Below are 23,945 nucleotides of genomic sequence, written 5' to 3'. Positions count from 1 at the left end.
ACTGGAGCAGAGGTCAGTGTTTTGCCCCTGACCAGCCGCGACACTCATAGCAGGCAACAGGGTCCCGCATTCAAAGCTGCAAATGGCACAATGATACGAACTTTCGGAACCTGTACAGTTCAATTACAATTCGGCGACAGCCGTTTTACCTGGAACTTTACCCTTGCCGCCGTCGCCCAGCCACTCCTGGGAGCCGATTTCCTTCGGGCCCACAGCCTGTTAGTCAACCTGCGAGGGAAGCGGCTAGTGCACTCCAGAACTTTCCAAACCTGCTCCCTGGGAGAAGCCAGCCTACCAGCCCCGCGCCTGGACTTAGTTTCCCTGTCTGGCAACAAGTTCACCAAGCTCCTAGCCGAGTTCCCATCGGTTTTGGCACCTCAGTTTACAAATTCGATGCCCAAACACAGGGTGCAGCATCACATCATTACCACAGGGCCACCCCTTCATGCCCGAGCACGACGACTACCTCCAGACAAGCTCCGCCTGGCAAAGGAAGAGTTCCGCCACATGGAGTAGCTGGGAATCGTTCGCAAGTCAGACAGCCCCTGGGCCTCCCCCCTGCACATGGTCTCCAAAGCCACCGGCAGGTGGAGGCCCTGCGGCGACTACCGCAGGCTGAATTGCGCCACCACCCCAGACCGCTACCCCGTCCCTCACATCCAGGACTTCGCAGCGAACCTACACAGGGCCCACGTCTTCTCCAAGGTGAACCTCGTCCAGGGATACCAGCAAATCCCGGTCCACCCTGACGACGTCCCCAAAACTGCGCTTATCACTCCATTCGGCCTCTTCGAATTCCTTCAAACGCAGTTCGGCCTTAAGAACACCGTGCAGACCTTCCAGTGGCTGATGGACGTGGTAGGCCGCGACCTGGACTTCGTGTTCATTTATTTAGATGACATACTAATCGCCAGCCGTGACTGCCAAGAACACCTTCCCCACCTCCACCAACTGTACTCCCGTCTCAGTGATTTCGGTCTCACTATGAACCCGGCCAATGCCAATTCGGACTCGACTCTATTGATTTCCTCGGCCACAGAATCACCAGCGAAGGAACAACACCCCTACCCACCAAGGTAGACGCTATTCGCCATTTTGCCCGTCCCAACACGGTCAAAGGCCTGCAAGAATTCCTGGGGATGGTCAATTTTTACCATCGGTTCATCCCTGCAGCAGCCCGTATCGTGCGCCCTTTGTTCTCGCTGATGTCTGGCAAGGGCAAGGACATCACCTGGAACGACAAGGCCGCAGCTGCCTTTGTTAAGGCCAAGGACGCCCTGGCAGACACCATAATGCTGGTACACCCTAGGACAGACGACCCAACCACCCTCACGGCAGACGCATCCAACACCGCAGTCGGTGGGGTACTGGAACAACTAATCGAAAGCCATTGGCAACCCTTGGCGTTTTTCAGCAGGCACCTTAGACCACCCGAACTGAAATACAGCGCTTTTGATCGGGAACTCCTAGCGCTGTACCTGGCGGTCCGGCATTTCCGGTAATTTTTAGAAGGCAGGCCTTTCACCGCTTTCACTGACCATAAGCCTTTGTCTTTCGCCTTCTCCAAGGCCTCTGATCCCTGGTCAGCTCGTCAGCAGCAACATTTGTCCTACATTTCCGAATTCACAACGGATACCCAACGTGTCTCCGGAAAGGACAATGTCGTTGCTGACGCACTTTCCAGACCGACCATCCACAGCCTGTCCCTGGGTGTAGACTACACGGCCCTGGCTGACGCACAGCAAGCCGACAACAAGCTGCCTAGCTACAGAACCGCAGTCTCGGGTCTGCAGCTCCAAGATTTCTTAGTCGGTCCAGGTCAGCAGACCCTCCTTTGCGACGTCGCAACAGGTCAGCCCCGCCCTACAGTTTCTGCAGCCTGGCGGAAACGTGTTTTCGACTCGGTACACGGGTTGGCGCACCCATCCATCAGATCAACTATCCAACTGGTCGCCAGCAAGTTCGTCTGGCACGGCCTGTGCAAACAAGTCACTGAGTGGGCCAGGACTTGTCCGCACTGCCAGACATCAAATATCCAACGACAGACCAAGGTCCCACCACAGCAGTTCGAGCCTACCTGTAGAAGGTTCGACCACATCCATGTCGACCTCGTTGGTCCCCTGCCAGTTTCAAGAGGAGCCTGATAATCCTCACCATTGTGGACCGGTTCACGAGGTGGCTAGAGGCAACCCCTCTATCCGACATCATGACTGATTCCTGCGCCCGGGCGCTGCTCACAACTTGGATCTTGTGTTTTGGTGTTCCGGCCCACATCACTTCAGACAGGTGCACCCAGTTTACCTCCAGCCTATGGTCTGCATTAGTGAACATGCTAGGGACGCAGCTGCACACCACCACGGCCTACCACCCTCAATCAAACGGGTTGGTAGAACGTTTCTACCACCATCTGAAATCAGCCCTGATGGCCCACCTGAAAGGTCCTAACTGGGTCGACGAACTGCCTTGGGTCCTGCTCGGCATACGCACTGCCCCCAAGGAAGATCTCCATGCTTCGTCAGCTGAACTCATGTACGGTGCGCCCTGGTCGTCCCAGGGGAGTTAATACCTGCCCTTTGGGGGCAAGAGGAACAACCCGTCGCAGTCCTGGAAAGACTGCGCGAGAGGCTCGGCAGCTTGGCACCGATTCCCACTCCGCGGCATGGTCAAGCCCCATCCTGTGAGCCCAAGGAACTACGAGACTGTAAGTTCGTTTTCGTTCACAGGGGCACATACTGGGCACCGTTGCAACGACCATACACGAGGGGCCATTCCGGGTCATCAGGAATAATGGGTCCACCTTTATTTTGGACATTGGGGGCAAGGAAGAAGTCTTCACGACAGACTGCCTCAAACCGACCCATTTAGATCTACAACAATCGGTCGAGGTCCCAACACCGCGATGCAGAGGCTGACCTCCTAAGCAACTGCTAGCACAGCCCGTGAACCTTGGGGACCGTATCGCCGGTTCTGGTGGGGGGGGAGGTGTGGGGGGGGGTGGTGTGTAGCGACTCACCGTCCGAGCAAGCGAACCGGCTCGGCAGTCGGGTCGCACGTTGTTGGAGCGGTGAGGCCCAAGATGGCGCGGGGCCTTTGTCTACCCCGAGCAACAGGGAGAACCTGCGCGCAGGAAAAGTTTGATGATGTAGCGCATACGTCATTTCTGTTTTTGGTGGGCGGGAACCGTTCCTCTTAAAAGGCCCACACAAGGCGGGAAAATAAATCAGTTTGTTCTGCAACTCATTGACTAGTGTCTTACTTCCGCATCGCGGTAGCAGCCACTACATACGAACACTCTACTTCCACTGCTGTTTGACAGAGGAAGTTCCAAAGTCTTATGGCCCTCTGAGATGAAAATGTTTTGCCCAATCTCTGTTTTAAACTGTTGACCCTTGATTGGAAATAATGATGCCCCAACTTGTAGGTTCTCCCATAAATAAAGCATCTCTTGCACATCACTGTGTCAAGATCCATCATGATCACATACGTTTCAATCAAGTGAGCTCCATTCTTGTGAATTCTAGTAGGTAAAAACTTAGACTGTCCAGCCTTGTAAGACAGCCCTGCCATTCCAGGTGTTAGTGCAGTAAACCACCTCTGAACTCCTTCCAACACATTTCCTTACATAATATGTAGTGCTCCATATCAGGTCTCACCAACTTCCTATATGACAGAAGTATGATCTCCATATTTTTGTATTCAATTTCCCCTAACAATTAACATTCTGTTAGCTTTCCTAATTACTTGCAGTACCTATGTACTGGCCTTTATCAATTCACCCACAGCTAGGTCACGTAGATCCCTCTGCCTCTCAGCTCTCTAATCTCTCAGCTCTCTAATCTCTCATCACGTAGATGTTTTTTGTTTTATTTTTCCTGCCAAAATGGGTAATTTCATGACTTGTCACATAGTACTTCGTTAACCAGATCTTTTCCCACTTGTTTAACAATCTGTATCACCTTGAAGTCTCCTTGTGTCATCTTTACAACTTAATCTGCAGCTAGCTAGGAAAGTTAGTTGTTCATCATGTCTAGTGATTTTTTTTTAAACTGATTAGTCAATGTTCTTATTCTGTGATGGAAAGTTGTAATGTTATATTATAGAATGTGGGTCTCTGTCTATGAATTAGCTTCAGTCACTTCTGCCATGCGTTTCCCAGCAATATGTTGTAAACAAGAGGACGAAGTCAAATAATGGGTTATTGCTGCTGATATTCCACTTACATGGGGGGAAACTTAGAATGATTCAAAAGCTCCCTCTTTTGAATCATTCATGGGATATGAATGTTAACAGCAAACCCAGCATTTATTGCTCATCCATAGTTGGTGTTGAGAGATTCTTGAACTGGTGCAGTCTGTGGTGTTAAGGTCCTACCTCAGTGCCGTTTGGTAGGAGGTTCGAGAATTTTAACCCACCAACAATGGAAATGAAAATATTGATCGACCCACTGCATTCCTCCAGCCACAGAATTGATCCAGTTTAGTCAAGTTAATGGTCAGTGGTGGCCTCCAGGACATGGAAGGGTGGGAATTTGAGAATAATAACACCATTGCATGACAAAAGAAAGTAGTTTGATTTTGTCGTTAGAGGTGGTCATTACCTGGTGTTTGTGTGGCAATGAATGTTACTTGCTGTTTATCACCACTAGCCTGTATGTTGTTCTTGCCTTGCACCATGTGAGCACAGCCTGCTACATTGTCTGAGGAAGTGCGAATGGAGCTGAATACTGTGCAATCATCAGGGAACATCTCACTCCAAAAGCAGCTGAGGATGGTTGGACCTTTAGGCATAGCCCTAGGAATTTCTGCAGTGATATCCTGGGGCTGGGATGATTCATCTCCAACAACTGCAACCATCTTCCTTTGTGCACAGCGTGAAGCAGAGTAGATAAAGAAGAAAGCAAGCAACTGCTAACTTGTAGTCCAGTCAGTATCTGATTGACTTGGTTACATGCTCAGTTTAATGGAAGAAATAGATTTAAATCAGAAATTGCTTTTTTTTCTTTCATATTAAATCTCAATTTTTGCATGAGAGTTACGAGTAGATAACTACATATGTGTAAAAAAAAATTGAATCAGCTTTAACCTGAAATTTTTCAGTCTTGTTTAATGAGTTTTTATTTGCCTTTTATATATTGCAGGATGTAATCCAGCAAACCAATATTTTAATAGAAGAATTACTACACCTCATTATTATGGTTGTTGGTAAGGCTTCATTTTATTAGCATAAAGCTGAATGTAATGTACAGATGCGTATAAGTGCAATTAGAGTTCTAACTGAATCCAATTTAGTGAGGTGCAAGATGATGCACAGAATATTTGTTGCATAAATCAAGCAAATGAAGTAGATAATGCTTGCATATACCCAATTTGGGCTCATGTTGAACCATAGAACAATACGGCACCATACAGGCCCTTTGGCCCACCATGTTGTGCCACCCTTCAAACCACACCTAAGACTATCTAACCCCTTCCTCCCACATATCCCTCTAAATTCCTCCATATGCTTACCTAACAATCTCTTGAACTTGTCTAATGTATCAGCCTCCAGCACCACCCCAGGCAGCGTATTCCATGCACCAACCACTCTCTGGGTGAAAAACCTCCCTCTGACATCACCCTTGAACTTCCCACTCAATACCTTAAAGCCCTGGGAAAGAGGCGCTGGCTGTCCACTCTATCTATTCCTCTCAATATCTTGTATACCTCTATCATGTCTCCCCTCATCCTCCTTCCCTCCAATGAGAACAGCCCTAGCTCCTTTAGTCTCTCCTCATAATCCATACTCTCTAATCCAGGCAGCATCCTGGTAAATCTCCTCTGCACCCTTTCCAACACCTCCACATCCTTTCTATAATGAGGCAACCAGAACTGTACTCCAAGTGTGGTCTAACCAGAGTTTTGTAAAGCTGCATCATCACTTCTCAGCTCTTAAACTCAATCCCCTGATTTATGAAAGCTAACATCCCATAAGCTTTCTTAACTACCCTATCCACTTGCAAGGCAACTTTCAGTGATCTGTGGATATGAACCCCCAGATCCCTCTGCTCCTCCACACTGCCCAGAATCCTGCCATTTACCTTGTACTCCACCTTGGAGTTTGTCCTTCCGGGGTGTACTACCTCACACTTCTCCAGATTGAACTCCATCTGCCACTTGTCAGCCCAACTTTGCATCCTATCAATATCCCTCTGCAAGCTTCGACAGCCCTCCACACTATCCACAACACCACCGATCTTTGTGTCATCTGCAAATTTGCTAACCCAGTCTTCCACCCCCTCATTTAAGTCGTTAATAAATATCTCAAAAAGTAGAGGTCCCAGAACTGATCCCTGCGGGACACCACTAGTCACAGCCCTCCAATCTGAATGCACTCCCTCCACCACAACCCTCTGATTTCTACAGGCAAGCCAATTTTGAATCCACACGGCCAAGCTTCCCCGAAGAAGCCTACCATGTGAAACCTTGTCAAACGCCTTACTAAAATCCATGTAGACCACATCCACTGCACTACCCTCATCAATCTTCCTGGTCACCTCCTCAAAGAACCGTATCAGGCTTGTGAGGCAAGATCTTCCCTTCACAAAGCCATGCTGGCTGTCCCTAATCAGTCCATGATTGTCTAAATACTCATAGATCCTATCTCTTAAAATCCTTTCTAACAGCTTACCCACCACAGACATAAGGCTCACTGGTCTGTAATTCCTTGGACTATCCCTACTACCTTTTTTTGAATAAGGGGACAACATTCGCCACCCTCCAATCCTCTGGTACCATCCCCGTTGACAACGAGGGCTCAAAGATCCTAACCAACGGTTCAGCAATCTCCTCCCTCGCCTCACGAAGCAACCTGGGGAATATTCCGTCAGGCCCCGGGGACTGATCTGTCCTAATATTTTCTAACTCCAACACATCCTCTCTCTTAATATCTACATACTCTAGAACATTACCCTCACCGACACTGTTCTCAGCATCATCAAGACCCTGCTCCTTGGTGAATACTGAAGAGAAGTATTCATTGAGAACCTCACCCACTTCCACAGCTTCCAGACACATCCTCCCACCTTTGCCTTTAATCAGACCTACCTTTACCCTAGCCATCCTTCTGCTTTTTACGTACGAGAAAAAAGCCTTGGGATTCCCCTCACACTACTCACCAAAGCCTTTTCATGTCCCCTTCTCGCTGTCCTCAGCCCTTTCTTAAGTTCCTTCCTTGCTACTCTATATTCCTCATGACCCCTGTCTGATCCTTGCTGCTTACACCTTATGTATGCCGCCCTCTTCTTCCTAACTAGTCATTCCACCTCTCTCATCACCCACGGTTCCTTCACCCTACCATTCTTTCTCTGCCTCACCGGGACAAATTTATCCCTAACATCCTGCAAAAGATCCCTGAACATCGACCACATCTCCATAGTACATTTCCCTTCAAAAATGTCATCCCAATTTACACTCCCAAGTTCTCGCCTTATAGCCTCATAATTCGCCTTCCCCCAATTAAATATCTTCCCGTCCTCTTTGCCTTTCCCTGTCCATGACAGTTCTAAAGGTTATGGAGCAATGGTCACTGTCCCCTAAATGCTCACCCACCGATAGATCTGTCACCTGACCTGGTTCATTACCTAAAACTAGATCTAATATGGCATTCCCTCCAGTCGGCCTGTCAACATACTGCGTCAGGAATCTGTCCTGGACACACTTAACAAACTGTGCGCCGTCTAAACCTTTGGCAGTAAGTAGGTGCCAATCAATGTTTGCATAGTTGAATTCTCCCATTATAATAACCCTGTTATTTTTGCATCTTTCCAAAAACTGCCTCCCAATCTGCTCCTCAGTATCCCTACTGCTACCGGGGGGCCTATAGAATACTCTCAGGAGGGTAACTGTCCCTTTCTTATTCCTAACTTCCACCCATATTGACTCTAGAGAGGATCCTTCTACATTATCCACCCTTTCTGCAGCTGTAACTGTGTCCCTGACCAGTATCGCCACCCCTCCTCCTCTTCTCCACCCCCCACCCCCCACAATCCCTTTTAAAGCACTGAAAGCCAGGAATATTCAATATCCATTCCTGCCCCGATGTCAGCCATGTCTCTGTAATAGCCACAATATCATAGTCCCATGCTCTCAGTTCATCTCCCTTATTCCTGATGCTTCTTGCATTCAAGTAAATCCACCTTACTACTTTTGTAGCCTGTACTCTGCTTCTCCTTCCTCAAAGCCTCTCTACCTGTCAGATCTGACTTTTTCCCATCCCCTTCTTCCTCTGACCTACTCTTCCGGTTCCCTTCCCCCTTGCAATCTAGTTTAAACCCTCCTGAACCACCCTAGCAAACTTGGCCGCAAGGATATTGGCCCCCCTCAGGTTCGGGTGTAACCCGTCCTCTCTGTACAGGTCCCACCTTCCCCAGAAGAGATCCCAATGATCCAAAAATCTAAAACTCTCCCTCCTGCACCAACTTCTCAGCCACGCATTTATCTGCCATCTCCTCCTATTCCTACCTTCACTATCGCGTGGCACTGGCAGCAATCCCAAGATCGCTACCCTCGAGGTCCTGTCCCTCTTCCCACCTTGATGCTTACAGTATAACAACTTCTTTAAATACATATATCTGATTGGAAAAACAGTCAAAAGCAGACTGTAAACCAGAAATCAGCATTAGGATGTAAGAAATAGGAGCAGAAGTTAGCCTTATATCAACAGCCCATTGATGCTGTAGATCATTAAACAGTAGGAGTGTGCCAAATGTCACCCACCCCCTGAGCCTACTCTGCCATTTAATATCTGATCAGTGACATCAACTCCACTTTACTGCCTGTTTTCAAAAACCTTTACTACCAAAGATTTGCTTGCTTTGAATATAAAAAGCTCATCCACCACAGTAATCCAAGGTACAGAATTCCAAAGGTTCTCTGTCCTCAGAAAGTGGTAATTCTTTCTCATCAGCTAAAATGAACAACCTTCTTACTATGCCAGTTGGTTCTTGCAACCCTCATGAGGGAGAGATCCTCTCAGTATTGACAATGTTAGTGCCCTTGAGAATCTTACATTTTTCACTAAGAAGCCTCTCATTCTTCCAACTCAAAAACATAGGCCCAACCTATTCAATCATTCCTCATTAGGTGATGCCTTTATTCCAAGAATCAATTAACCTGCTGTGAACTGTCTGTAATGCAGGTATCTCCTCCTCAAATAAGGAGATGAAAATTGAACTCCAAGTGTAGTCTTACGAGAGCTTTGCAGGCTTGTAAAGACCACCCCAATTTTTTGTAAGACTTAATGTCCATCCACTCCCTTGGGTCAATATTTCCTTCAGCTTAATTACTTGCAGGTAACTGGGAAGTAGTGTTGTGATTTTTGTTTCATGTTTAAAGGCACTGAAATCCCAATGTTTATCAGCATTCTGCAGTCTCTCTCTAAACAATCATGTTTTTCTTTTCTTCCAAGAACCTCACATTTCCTCAGATTATATTTCTATCTGCAAGATATTTAGCCTCTCATTTAATCAATCAGCATTCATTTGTGGACTCTGAGGGACAGATGGCTCTCAGCCTGTGGAAATATTTGGTGGAGACTAAAATGTATAAGATGCAGAATTCATGTAGCATTTTAATTGCAGTCCTTCAAATTTACTATATTGAGTCATACAGCATGGAAACGGGCTCTTCAGCCCAACTTGTCCATGCCGACCAAGATTCCCATTTGCCTGTGTTTGCCCCATATCCCTCTTTAAGCCTTTCCTATCCATGTATCTGTCCAAGTACCTTTTAAGTGCTGTAAATGTACCTTCCTCAATCACTTCCTATGGCAGCTCTTTCCATATACTGACCGTTCTCTGGGTGTAAAAATTGCCCCTCAGGTTCCTATTAAATCTCTCTCTTCTCACTGTAAAGCCTTTAGTTCTTGATTCCCCAACCCTGGGGGAAAAACTGTGCATTCACCCTATCTGTGCCCCTGATTTGATGTTCTATTTTCTCATCCTTTTGGTAATCCTGTGTTGGCTGTTTAGTTTAAATTCCAACCTTCCACCATCACAGAATAATGAGTTTGCATCTTGTTTCTGTGCAGGGGAGAGGTATGTTCCTGGAGTAGGCCATGTGATGAAAGATGATGTCACTCTGAGAGAGGTGATCCATTTACTGTGTATTGAACCAATGCCTCACAGTGAACTGGCAAAATTATTACCCGAGAATGTGAGTATTCCTACCTCGTGTCAAGTATTTTTCTTGCTAAGGCTACTGGGTGGAGTTTAAACTAGATTTGTTGGGGGTGGGATCCGAACTGGAGAGACTGGGGAAGAGGTGTTTGGCTTTCAAATAGAGAAAGCTAATAGTAGGTACGAGAGGGAGGATAGGCAGGTGATAGAGAAGGGACATGCTCAGACCGGTTTGAGATGTGTCTTTTTTAATGCAAGGAGTATTGTGAACATGGCTGATGAGCTTAGAGCTTGGATAAATACTTGGAGCTACGATGTGGTGGCCATTACAGAGACTTGGATGGCTCAGGGACTGGAATGGTTGCTTCAAGTGCCGGGTTTTAGATGTTTCAGAAAAGACAGGGAGGGAGGCAAAAGAGGTGGGGGAGTGGCACTGTTGATCAGAGATAGTGTCACGGCTGCAGAAAAGGTGGACATCATGGAGGGACTGTCTACGGAGTCTCTGTGGGTGGAGGTTAGGAACAGGAAGGGGTCCATAACTTCACTGGGTGTTTTTTATAGGCCGCCCAATAGTAACAGGGATATCGAGGAGCAGATAGGGAAGCAGATCCTAGAAAGGTGTGAGAATAACAGAGTTGTTGTGATGGGAGATTTTAATTTCCCAAACATCGATAGGCATCTCTAGACAGTGAGGGGTTTGGATGGGGTGGAGTTTGTTAAGTGTGTTCAGGAAGGATTCCTGACACAATGAGTAGATAGGCCTACAAGAGGAGAGGCTGTGCTTGATTTGGTATTGGGAAATGAACCTGGTCAGGTGTCAGACCTCTCAGTGGGGGAGCATTTTGGAGATAGTGATCATAATTCTATCTCCTTTACGATATCACTGGAGAGAGATAGGAACAGACAGACTAGAAAGGTATTTACTTGGAGTAAAGGGAATTATGAGGCTCTCAGGCAGGAAATTGGAAGATTAAATTGGGAACAGATGTTCTCTGGGAAAAGTACGGAAGAAATGTGGCAAATATTCAGGGGATATTTGTGTGGAGTTCTGCATAGGCATGTTCCAATGAGACAGGCGAGTCACGAGAGGATACAGGAACCGTGGTGTACAAAGGCTATAATAAATCTAGTTAAAAGGAAAAGAAAAGCTTACAAAAGGTACAGAAAGCTAGGTAATGTTTGGGATTGGAAGAGTATAAGACAAACAGGAAGGAGCTTAAGAAAGAAATTAGGAGAGCCAGAAGGGGACATGAGAAGGCCTTGGTGGGCAGGATTAAGGAAAACGCCAAGGCATTCTACGAGTATGTGAAGAGCAAGAGGATAAGGTGCGAAAGAATAGGGCCGATCAAGTGCAGCAGTGGGAAAGTGTGAATGGATCCGGAATAAATAGCGGAGGTACTGAATGAATACATTACATCAGTATTCACTATGGAAAAAGATCTGAGGGATTGTAGTGAGGACTTGCAGCAGGCTGAAAAGGAAAGAGGAGGTGCTGGAACTTTTGGAAAGCATCAAGTTGGATAAGTCGCCGGGACCGGATGGGATGTACCCCAGGCTGCTGTGGGAGGCGAGGGAGGAGATTGCGGAGCCTCTGACGATGATCTTTGCATCATTGATGGAGACGGGAGAGGTTCCAGAAGATTGGAGGGTTGCGGATGTTGTTCCCTTATACAAGAAAGGGAGTAGAGATAGCCCAGGAAATTATAGACCGGTGAGTCTTACCTCAGTGGTTGGTAAGCTGATGGAGAAGATCCTGAGAGGCAGGATTAATGAACATTTGGAGAGGTATAATATGATTAGGAATAGTCAGCATGGCTTTGTCAAGGGCAGGTCCTGCCATACGAGCCTGATTGAATTTTTTTGAGGATGTGACTAAACACATCGTTGAAGGGAGAGCAGTAGATGTAGTGTATATGGATTTCAGCAAGACATTTGATAAGGTACCCCATGCAAGGCTTATTGAGAAAATAAGGAGGCATGTGATCCAAGGGGACATTGCAATGTGGATCCAGAACTGGCTGGCCCACAGAAAGCATAGTGTGGTTGTTGAAGGGTCGTATTCTTCATGGAGGTTGGTGACCAGTGGTGTACCTCAGGGATCTGTTCTGGGACCCTTACTCTTTGTGATTTTTATAAGTGACTTGGATGAGGAAGTGGAGGGATGGGTTAGTAAGTTTGCGGATGATACAGAGGTTGGACGTGTTGTGGATCGTATAGAGGGCTGTCAGAGGTTACAGAGGGACATAGATAGGACGCAAAGTTGGGCTGAGAAGTGGCAGATGCAGTTCAACCCAGATAAGTGTGAAGTGGTTCGTTTTTGTAGGTCAAATATGATGGCAGAATATAGTCTTAATGGTAGGACTCTTGGCAGTGTGGAGGATCAGAGGGATCTTGGGGTCCGAGTCCATAGGACGCTTAAAGCGACTGCGTAGGTTGGCTCTGTGGTCAAGAAGGCATATGGTGTATTGTCCTTCATCAATCAGGGAATTGAATTTAGGAGCCGCGAGGTATTGTTGTAGCTATATAGGACCCTGGTCAGACCCCACTTGGAGTACTGTACTCAGTTCTGGTCGACTCACTACAGGAAAGATGTGGAAGCCACAGAGAGGGTGTAGAGGAGATTTAGAAGGATGCTGCCTGGAATGCGGAGCATGCCTTATGAAAGTAGGTTGAGGGAACTTGGCCTTTTCTCCTTGGAGCGACAGAGGATGAGGGGGGACCTGATAGAGGTATATAAGATGATGAGAGGCATTGATCAGGTAGATAGAGGCTTTTCCCCAGGGCTGAAATGGTGGCCACAAGAGGACATAGGTTTAAGGTGCTGGGGAGTAGGTATAGAGGAGATGTCTGGGGTAAGTTTTTTACTCAGAGAGTGGTGAGTGCGTGTAATGGGCTGCCGGCAATGGTGGTGGAGGCAGATACGATAGGGTCTTTTAAGAGACTGTTAGATAGGTACATGGAGCTGAGAAAAATAGAGGGCTATGGGTAAGCTTAGTAATTTCTAAGGTAGGGACATGTTCGGCACAGCTTTGTGGGCCGAAGGGCCTGAATTGTGCTGTAGGTTTTTCTATGTTTCTGTGTTTAGAGCCTGAAGTGGGGGGAAGATAATACCTGCATTGACGTGGTCAGTGCCAATGTTACCTGCCCCAACTGCACTAAAGGAGGAAGTAGAAATTTGCCAGGAGTCCAGATGAAGGGCCTTGACCCAAAACGGTGACTGTCCATTTCTGTCCATAGATGTGGCCTAACTCGCTGAGTTCCTCCAGCATTTTGTGCATTGCAGTAGAAATTCAAGCTCATTTGATGCAGCCCTATTTTCAATTTATGTGTGTTTTATATATGTAACTGTCCTGTGTGATGACACTGTTTTGGGAGAATATCAGGTACAATTTTAAATACTGTGAGTGATGTTAATGATTATCATGATGGAAATGTAATTACTATCAGCCACTTTTTTGGGGAAAACATCGGAAAATGCCATTTCTGTGTTTGAAATATTTGAACAGGAGAACAATGAAACTGGTTTGGAAAATGTTATACATCAAGTGGCTACATTCAAGTAAGTCTAAATTTTCATACAATATACTGGTATAATTCTTTAAGCAAAGTCTACTTTCATTGCATCTTTCTTTCGGTGCTAATGTGCTAATTCAGTCATTCAATCAAATGAATTTTCTAAGTTGTTAAATCTATTTCTCTCTTCTTTTTGGAAAAGCAAAAGTTATTTCTTTCACAAGTGCTTCCACACACGTTGGAATTTTTATCACCCTCAATAAAATTTGCTCTTGACCAAGTAGATCATTGTCCAATTGAGGAAAGATCTCTGGGACAATATCCTTTCAAGGGTCAAGGGCATACAGAGCTGTTATGCTGTGGGGCATCACCCAGCTTCCAACTGTCTGCTATAATCCATTAAGCTTTAAGTTTTGGAAATGTTACCCAATTTATGTGGAACAGCTCTTTTGTTTTCAACACATATTTGAGAGCAAATACTTTGATACCTCTTTCCCATCATTAGGACACAATGTAGTCTACCTTTCTAGGTTGTTTCTACCTCCTGCAGCATATCAATTTGGTTCTTAAGTTTTCAGCTTTACAAAGTGATCTGTGTTGAGGTGACTGATTGGAATGTACTTTTGCTCAGAATTCCAAAAGCAAAGTACAGTAGATGCTGGAAATCTGAAATAAGAGTGCTGTTAATACTCAGCAGGTCAAGCTGCATCTGTGACACCAGGAGAATGTGGTGAGAGAAACAGAGTTAATGTTTCAGGTTGAGGACCTTTCATCCAAACTGGGAAAAGTCAGAAATAAGTTTGAAGTTACAGCAAAAGGGTGATTGTGGGCAGAGTTGTGGGAGTGGAGGGATCAAAGGGATTGTCAATGATTGGGTGGAGAGAGGAGAATTTGAATGACCCAAGTGGTTGGTGGTACTGTGTGAAAGAGGGCGGTGATTGTGTGGCTAACGTTGGTGTAAATAGGAGACGAAAGAATCACAACTATCTGAAGAGGAGGAAATGGTTCAGAAATGTGAGCTAGAAGTCTGGAATAGCTGATTATCTGGAATCATTCAATTCATTGTTGAGTTCTGAAGGCTGTGATGTCAGAAGATGAGGAGCTGTTCATCAAGGTGTTCACCTCAACTCGCCCTCCCACACTATCAATGATATGTCAGTCCTCTGCCTCCTCCACTGCCAGGAGAATTCCAAGTGCAAACTGGAGGAACAGCACCTCATTTTCCGTCTTGGAACTTTGCAGCCTAACGGCATGAATGTTGAATTCTCCTGCTTTAGGTAACCCCTACACCACTTCCCCACAACCCCTCCCCCCCGCCCCCACCTCCATGCTTGTTCTTTCCTTTCTGAGCCTCTTTTTTTTTCTACTCTTTTCTTTCCTTTCTCTCCTTACCTTTGACCCATCCCCCGGTGGATCTGCTCCCCTCCTCACCCACACCGGCTTATCACTATCTCTTACCTGCATCTACCTATAGCCCACCCCACCTCCCCTCTTTTGTCCACCTTATATAATATTGGGCTCCCCCTTTTCCTACCTTCGGTCTTAAAGAAGGGTCCTGACCCGAAACATTGACCGCCTGCTTTTCTCCACACGTGCTGCCTAGCCTGCTGAGTTCCTCCAGCATCATTGTGTTTTCCATCTAGATTCTAGCATCTGCAGTCCTTTGTTGCTCTTGTGTTCACCTCTGTTGGAACAGTTTATGCAACCAAAGACAGTAGGATGGAACAGACCACTGGACACTTGGGGTTGCCAGTGTGGACTGAGTAGAGGTGGTCTGCAAAATGATGACCATTGTTGTAGTGAATTGCTGCTTCAACTGGAAGGATTATTTGGCTCCCTGAATACCAAGAAGGTAAAGGGGAAAGTGTTGCATCTCCTGGGGTTGCAAGATAAGGTGCCTTGAAATAGGTGAAGATGGAAGATTGGATTAGAGAGTTCCTTCAGAATGTGGAAAGGGCAATGGAAGATGTATCCGGTGGTGTTTTGCATTGGAGGTGTTGGACGTTATGGAGAATGTTCTATGAATGTAGAAGTTTGTGGGGTGGGGTTGAGGGCAAGGACTGCAATCCTTGATCTAGGTGGAAGGAGGAGATGCAAGAGCAGAAATGCATGAATGGAATGGACACCGTTGAAAGGCTGATCAATCACAAAAGAGGGAAAGCCACAGCTGATGATGATGGAAGACTTCAGAATGAGGTTTATTATCACTGACATGTCGTGAAATTAGTGGTTTTGCGGCAGCAGTACAATGCAAGACATAAAAAATTACTATAAGTTACAAAAGTGAATAAATAGTGCAAAAGAGGAATAACGAGGTAGTGTTCATGGGTTCATGGACCGTTCAGAAATCTGATGGCAGGGGAGAAGAAGCTGTTCCTAAACACTGAGGCTTCTGTACCTCCTCCCCCATGGTAGTGACGTGAAGAGGGCATGTCCCGGATGGTGAGGACCATCCTCTTGAAGATGTCGTCGATGGTGGGGACCCATTAGAAGTGCTGGTGTGGAAGTCGTCCTCAGAAAAGATGTGACTCAAAAAGTGACACCAGCAAAATAGGAGTCCGTCCAGGAATCAGGGTGGGAGGAGCTCCATTCAAGGGAGTTTGCTTGGGTTTTTTCTAAATTTTCCCAGTTTTGATGAAAGGTCCTTACCCCACAGATGCTGCATGACCTGCTAAATGTTTGTTGCATTTTCTGTTTTTATTTCAGAATTTTTGATTTTCGTTTTCTATCTTATTCCAATTAGAGTAACTTCAGGTAGGTAAAGAAAGGAGCAGTGCTTCATGTTCCTGAGAAAGTGCCTTGCTCGGGAACATAAAACACAGTTCCATGATGCGGAAACTGTGGAAGACGGCTTGTTTAGGGCCTTGCTCAGCCCTTGCCGAAGTAATAGCATGTGTCATGAGATCCTATATTCATTCTGATCGGCAATTTCTGTGTTTGTAGCTGTGTTTGCAGATATAAGCCCACTTTAATGTTTCATTAAGATTCACCTCACTGTGGCATGATTGGTTCAGAGATGAAAACAGCTCATTTGCTTGAAGTATGTAAGTTTATCTCAATTGAAAGCAAAGCCAATCACTCCCAAAAGCCTTGACCAAGGAGTTATCTCTTGTTTTGAAGGCCTCATTTATGTATGTCTTAGCTTTGAGTGAAGGGATTTGTGCAGTCTCATGGCAACTTAGGGTTCACATCACTACAACTGCTGGTCCTACACTCCCTTTAAATATATACATGTTAAATAATCAATGAATCTTTTGTAGCCAAATCAAAATTCTTATTGGCAGAGAAAAGAGGAGGATTCCACTAACATCAGTTCTTATGTTTATCTTGGCCATGGAAGAAGGTGGAAATAGTTTAAAAACAGGACTGCAAGTTACAAGGACGGGTAGAAAGGAACAAATTGTTCTGCACCAAATGACCATTATACACCTCTCTGGATGCGTAGGGTTAAAAAATGTTATCTTGTTGTACTTTGATGTTAAACGTGTAAGTGGTCAAGAAAATATTTTGATATACATTGGCACCTGAAGTGACCCATTGTCAGAGAGTGCAACCCAGACTGGTATTGGCTTTGTACTGAGAGCAGATAAGTTGAGTACTGAGGCATCATTCCTCAATGACATGGGAATTTGATCTTGTAAACATGTTGGGAATAAATTAAACATTGTTCCCATGAGGAGAAAGGTTATTGCTGAAAAATCTCCCAGTTTTTGTTTTGAGAACTGGCACTTGCATCTGTACAGGAATTTGGTTCTGAGCTTTTCCATGTAACAGCTTGAGTATTTAAAGCTTTTTTTTCTAAATATCAGATTTAACATCTAAGCAAACAGCTCCAAATACTTGGAAAGCCAACTCACATTTGCATCTACAAAATGCTTGTAACTGTTATGGGTATTGGACTGCACAGTACACTCCACAGAAAGAACCTCATGACTGCTGTGTTCTTTCCAGAAAGCCAGGGTTATCTGGGCATGGTGTTTATGAGCTGAAGCCAGAATGTCTGAAATGCTTCAATCTGTTTTTCTACCATTACTACAAGTCACAGCAAACTAAGGTAAATGCTCTCTGGTTATATTTTGCTTGAGGGTTACTAATTGTCACCAGTATTCCAATTGATGTTGTAAGTATTCTTATTGAGTGAAATGAGGGTGTCCATGACCAAAGGATTCATTAATTTAGCCAAAGTACAGTTCAAATAAGCATGTTAAAATAAAGATAATTAACAAAAATAATGGCAGGGTAACCTGAGAAGTTTCTAATGTCACAGAATTTTACCTTCTGAAGTGCACAGCCCAAAAGGGTGGTGAAAGCACAAAGGAATATATACTTGAAAAAGAATCATTTGCAAGAAAAGATTAATGAAGTGAGATTAAGTGAATGAATCTCCCTGAAGCAGGGTATGATGGATTAATGTATGATTCTTTGAGAGAAATGGTGCAAATTTCAGAAAGCATTTCTGTTTTTAAGTTTTTTTTTATCTGCTGTAATATTTGCTTTGGTAAAGTTAACTAATGCCATAATGTCCCAGTATAACTCCTATCAGCGCCATTCCCTTCATATCTCTGTAACCCTGCAACTGATTCTCTCAAACTTGCCCATCAATTCCCCTTTGAATTTTTTGATACATAACTATCGGAGTAATTTACAGTAGCCATTTAACATACCAGCACTTTTGAGAAATGAAAGGAAACTGGTGCACCGGGGGAAATGTACAAACTCCGTATAAACAGCACCCAAGGTCAAGATCAAACTGTGAAATAGCATGTCTAACTGCTGTACCACTGTGCTGCTGTACTGCCCTTGTATATTAAGGTTATTAAACACACCTTGTGTTGTTTCCACCTCTTGAAGTTATGCAATTGTGAGTTTCTAACAAAGTAATATTTAACATGCTCAGAAGGGTGTTTTAACCTCTCACTTAGTGTGTTAAACAGGTTAATTAGAAGGCAAACCTTTCCACCAATTAACTGAACAATTGTTAATAAAATACTTTTTAAAAAAAAATCACGAAAACGATTCAAATAGATCATTCCAACCTGACAGAGGCTACGGAAATTTGAACTGATTAGGCCTCCAGGACCTGGTAATTTTAAAATCGAGAGCTGTAAAAGATGTAATTTTGGTGTTTCAGTGTTAAGTTTCATCATTTGTCTGTTTATTGAAGGCTGAGGAAGAACAGAAAAAAAAGAAAAAACAAGCCAACAGCGATGAAGGTAATTCGAGTTTCAATTTGTACTTAAGGATGTCGCTTGCAACTTGTAGATTTGTGTTGTACATTGTAATATCCAGCATCAAAAAAGTTGTTGGGCTTAAATGAAATAGTTACAATGGTGTAGCTACAGGAGAAATGGGTAAACATTATAGGGTAGCTGCTCAATCAGGTAAGTGTGCAGCTGTTCTTCACTTTGCAGCTCAGCTGGACATAATACTGCATGCGGCTTCAATTAAATAATTGAATGCTATATTTAATGCTTCTTTCTAATTTACCACAGTTATGGGGTGTGTTATTTTAACAACAATCAACAATTTAGGAACAGCTTCTTCCTCTCTGCCATCAGATTTCTGAATGATCCCCATGAATACTATCTTGTTATTCCTCCTTTTTTTATCTATCTATCTATCATAAGTTTATGTCTTGCACTGTACTGCTATCACATCGTATGTCAGTGATAATAAATCTGATTCTGACAAACAAGCTTGTTCTGTCCCTCCTGCTGCCTCAAATAAAAGCCCTTGGTTATATAAGTAGGGTCACTCAATATTGTTGGGTGATGTGAGGATTTAGAGTGACGTTAATCTGCAGTGCAAAAAGAATAAAGGAAAGCCTTTTTGTGAGAACTATTATGGGAATTGGAATAGTGAAGTGAACTAAAGTACCATTGACAGTGGGTGACGTTGCACAGTTAGAGATGGGGAGTCGTCGTGATGACGTGATCTGAAACAGCATAGGGATAGGTTGAGGAAGTGCGCAGAACCTGGAGATTTACATGGGAAAGTGTGAAGTCATGCATTTTGGTAACCAAATCAAAAGGCAGACTATTATCTAAATGGAAAACAACTGCATGTAAGTGGAGTACAGAGGGATCTAGTTAGTTGTGGATGAAATGCAGTAAGTTAGTGTGCAGGTGCAGCCATTAATTAAGAAGGCAAATGGCATATTGGTCTCTATTGCTGGCAGGTTAGAGTTTAAAAATAGAGAAGTATTGTTATAATGCAGCCAGGTGGGATGAGGTAGATTGACACGATGGTTGGCACAGACTTAGTGGGCTGAAAGGCCTAATCCTGTGCTGTACTGTTCTATGCTCTAATTGTACAGAATGTGGAAGTAATGGGTACTATTTTTGTCCCTTTATTCAGATGAAAGGGTTGTACTGTTATGTTAGACCTGTATTCTTTGGGGTTTAGAAGAATGAGGGGTGATCTTATTGAAACATTAAATCCTAAGGAGGCATAACAAAGTAGAGGTTGAAATGTTTCCACTAACGAGGGAGCATCAAAAGAAAAAAAGTGAGGGGTAGTCATTCAAAACAGGTGTATAAGAATCTCGGCTCACAAAGATGGTAAATCTCTGAAATTCAATACCCCAGAGGGTTGTGGAGGCTCTATCACTGCAGGTATTTAAAGAAATTTTTGCAAGATTGGGAATTGAGAGTTGCTGAATTGCATTCAAAGATTACCTGGTAAAACTAATGGAATAGTCTCTGCCTTCAAAGCAGACTATTTGAGTACAGTGTAAGTTCATTTCCTCATGGGAAAGATCTGACAAATGTGTAAAGAATTCCCTGGATTGTGCAAGAGATAGCATGATGAAGCTATAAATGGGGGATTCAGGCATGTGCCAGATTGATGATACGTGAGAACCAGGCTGAATATAAATGGATGGAAAGTGGGGCAAAGGAAATAAGGGCAAAGAGAGAATAAGAAAGCAAAGTGGCAGCTAACATAAAATGAAAACAAAATATACACTATATGTATTTAAATAATAAGAGGGGGGAATGGGGCCAATTAGAAAGCAAAACGGATACTCTCATGGAGGGAGAGGACATGGCTAAGGTATTAAATGAGTACTTTATAACTGATGTTACCAGGGTGATGATGTTACAATCATAATTTTAAAGCAAAAATCATGATATACTGGATAGCCTAAAATTGATAAAGAAGAACTTCCTGGAAAGGCTGCTAAACGTAATATTCACCCAGAGGGGATGGGGTCACCTGAGTTTCCTGAATGAAGCAAGGGTAGAATTTGCAGAGGTAAGGACCATAATCGTCCTATTATTAAATAGGGAAGAGGCCCCAAGGACTGGAGAATAGCAAACAAGATACCCTTGTATGAAAAAGGGACTAGGGGAAGAACAGAAGATCAGGCAAGGGCAGCACAGTGGTGCAGCTAATAGAGCTCTGCCTTGCAACCCCACTGAATGGGGTTCAATCCTGACCTCCAGTGCTGCCTGTGTGGATCTCCCTGTGTTTCCATAGATTTCCTCTGTGTGCTCCAGTTTCTTCCCACATCCCAAGGATGTGCATAGGATGTTACTAGATTAATTGGCCAATGTAAGTTGCCTATCCTGTGGTAGAATCTTGGGGGAAATTTATGGGAATTTGCGAAGAATAAAATGGGATTAATACAAATGGCTAAAAAAAATCTTCAAATCTCCTACCCCTTACCCTAAATCTGTACTCCCCGCTAAGGAAAAAAGATTCTTATTGCCTTACCTATATTGTGTATACCTCCGTCAGGTCTCCCCTCAGCCTCCTCTGCTCAAAGGAAAATGAGCCCAGCCTATCCAGTCTCTCCTCATAACTAATCTATCAGTAGTCTGACCTATGTTTTGTTTGGTTGAACTATATGTTCCCCGCTCTTGTATTCTAGATCCTGCTTGATGAAGGCAAGTATCCCATATGCCTTTTACTTAACCACCTTATCTATATGTGCTACTGTCTTTGGGGATCATTAGACAAGGTCCCTCTGTTCCTTAGTACTTCCGAGGGCCCTATCATTCATTGTGCATATCCTAGCCTTACTAATCTTCCCAAAGTGCTTTGCCTCACACCTTTTTCATGATTAAGTTCCATCTGCCATTGCTCTACTCACCTTACCAACTAATCAGTGTGGGTTGTGATAGTGCTGGAGAGAGTGCAGAGGAGACGTTACCTGGATTGAAGGACTTTAGTCATGGGGAGTAATTAGATAGGCTGGGCTTGATTTTCCTGGAGTGAAGGAGGCTGAGGGGTGACCTGATGGAGGTATATAAGAGGCATAGATAAGGTAGATAGTCAAAATCTTTTTCTCATGGTAGGGGTGTCAAAAACAAGAGGGGATAAGTTTAAGATGGGAGGAAGGAATTTTAAAAGGTTTCTTTGGTAAGTTTTTTTTTCCACAATGAGAGTGGTTGATATCTGTGTTGTACCACCAGAGGAGGTGGTGGAATCAGATACAATTACTATGTCTAAGAGTCATTTAGGCACGTACTTAAATAAGTAAGGCATAGAAAAATACGTCACTGCAGATTTGAAGTGTTGAATGGCCAGCTCTGTCCACTCCATGATATTTAGTTGGAGGAAATTTCTAATCATCTGCTACTAGACATAGAAAAGCTGTATAACAGTTGGAGTTGAGAGGTGATTGTGGGATAGTATGTGTATTTGATGTAGTAAAGGGGCAGCTGGAGACAGGAGTATGCATGGGACAAGGTAGCTTTGCTGATGATTCTCTGTGTGCAACTGGCTCGATGGGAATTGCACAAGGCAAATTCAGTTCCACCAGCTGGATGATTGTGGATGATGGTGCAGGGATCTAACTAAGGCAGTTATTGGCAAGGTAGATAAGAAATAACTCCTCCCTTGCCCATTGTACAAAGGGACAAGATTTTCGGGAGCAACTCAGATCTAGTAATTTCTCTTGCAGACTTGTGCAAAATGTTTCAGAGAGATTGATGTTCAAAATTGTACAGCATCTGGTTATTTTCGGTGTTTATATTGAACACTGACTTTCCCCTCCTAATCACTACTTCTCAACTTGCCTCATTTTCCTGTCTTCTCCCCTTCACACCTTGTGTATTTGTTGAACTTTCTCTCGCACACTGCTCCAGCCACCAGATGTAATCATGAGTTCTACTTTAAGACCTTATGTAACTAAATTCCTGCTAAATTTTATGCTGATTTGTAGTTAACTACTTTGTATTGAAGCTTCTTTATTCTTGAAACAAGTGGAAATAAGCTTCAAACCCTTTCAGATTGCCTCCTAATCTTCTATCTTCCAGAAATATAAAAATTCCCAGCAATCTTTCCTTATTTTGGTTACATTTTTATAAGTCTTTTATAAACTTGTTTGGTGCTTCACTGTGAGGGTGGATCTTGGTGAATTGGTTTATTATTGTCGCGTGTACTGAGGTACAGTGAAAAACTTTGTTTTGCATGCCATTCATACAGATCATTTTATCACATCGGTGCATTGAGGTAGTACAAGGGGAAACAATAACAATGCAGAATAAAATGTTACAGTTACAGAGAAAGTGCAGTGCAGGCAGACAATAAGGTGCAAGGCCATAACGAGGTAGATTGTGAGGTCAAGAGTCCATTTTATTCTAGTTCAATAGTTTAATAACAGAAGAATAGAAGCTGTCCTTGAGCCTGGTGGTACATGCTTTCAGGCTTTTGTACCTTCTGCCCGATGGGAGGGGGGAGGAGAGAATGTCCCAGGTGGGTGGGGTCTTTGATCATGCTGGCTGCTTTACCGAGGCAGTGAGAAGTACAGACAGAGTCCATGGACGGGAGGCTGGTTTCCATGATGTGCTGAGCTATGTCCACAACTCTCTGCAGTTTCTTGTGGTCTTGGGCAGAGCAGTTGCCATACCAAGCTGTGATGCATTCGGATGGGATGCTTTTTATGCATCTATAGACATTGGTGAGGGTTAAAGGGGACATGGCAAATTTCTTCTGGATTCTTCTGGTGGACTTTCTTTTGTTATGAAGTGGAAGTTCCAAAGACGAGCCTTGCATCTGGCATTTTCTACTTTGCAGCCTGTGTCACTGTTTGTGCTTGTGCCACCTGTTACTCACGGAATGTTATGACTGCACAAACTTGCTCAGATTTCTCCGCTCTCCATGCTGGGGAACCTGACAGCTGAACCTGGTTAACTTGGCATAGCCACAGTGTTCCCATTGAAGCGAATGGGAAGATAGAGCTGGCAGAAACTCAATAAATTTAATTGACATTCATCTGAATTGCTCCTGAAAGGTTCAGATGAAAGGTTTCAACCTGTAACATCGACTGTCC

At 44.2% G+C, this 23,945-nt stretch overlaps 1 protein-coding gene across 1 annotated transcript in view; it reads left to right on the top strand.

The window, feature by feature from the left end:
• Positions 1-23,945, top strand: part of ubr1 (ubiquitin protein ligase E3 component n-recognin 1) — a 180,683-nt gene that overhangs the window by 100,680 nt on the left and 56,058 nt on the right. The window contains exons 20-24 of the mRNA XM_052030365.1: positions 5,138-5,201; positions 10,066-10,190; positions 13,660-13,712; positions 17,618-17,720; positions 18,831-18,879. Coding sequence (XP_051886325.1) covers positions 5,138-5,201; positions 10,066-10,190; positions 13,660-13,712; positions 17,618-17,720; positions 18,831-18,879 — 394 coding nt within the window. The remainder of the gene's footprint in view (positions 1-5,137; positions 5,202-10,065; positions 10,191-13,659; positions 13,713-17,617; positions 17,721-18,830; positions 18,880-23,945) is intronic.

Source organism: Pristis pectinata, chromosome 1, assembly GCF_009764475.1.
Source record: "Pristis pectinata isolate sPriPec2 chromosome 1, sPriPec2.1.pri, whole genome shotgun sequence".
NCBI classification, from domain to species: Eukaryota; Metazoa; Chordata; class Chondrichthyes; order Rhinopristiformes; family Pristidae; genus Pristis; species Pristis pectinata.
The sequence above is the reverse complement of the archived record's forward strand: the minus strand, read 5'-3'. Positions and strand labels throughout refer to the sequence as shown.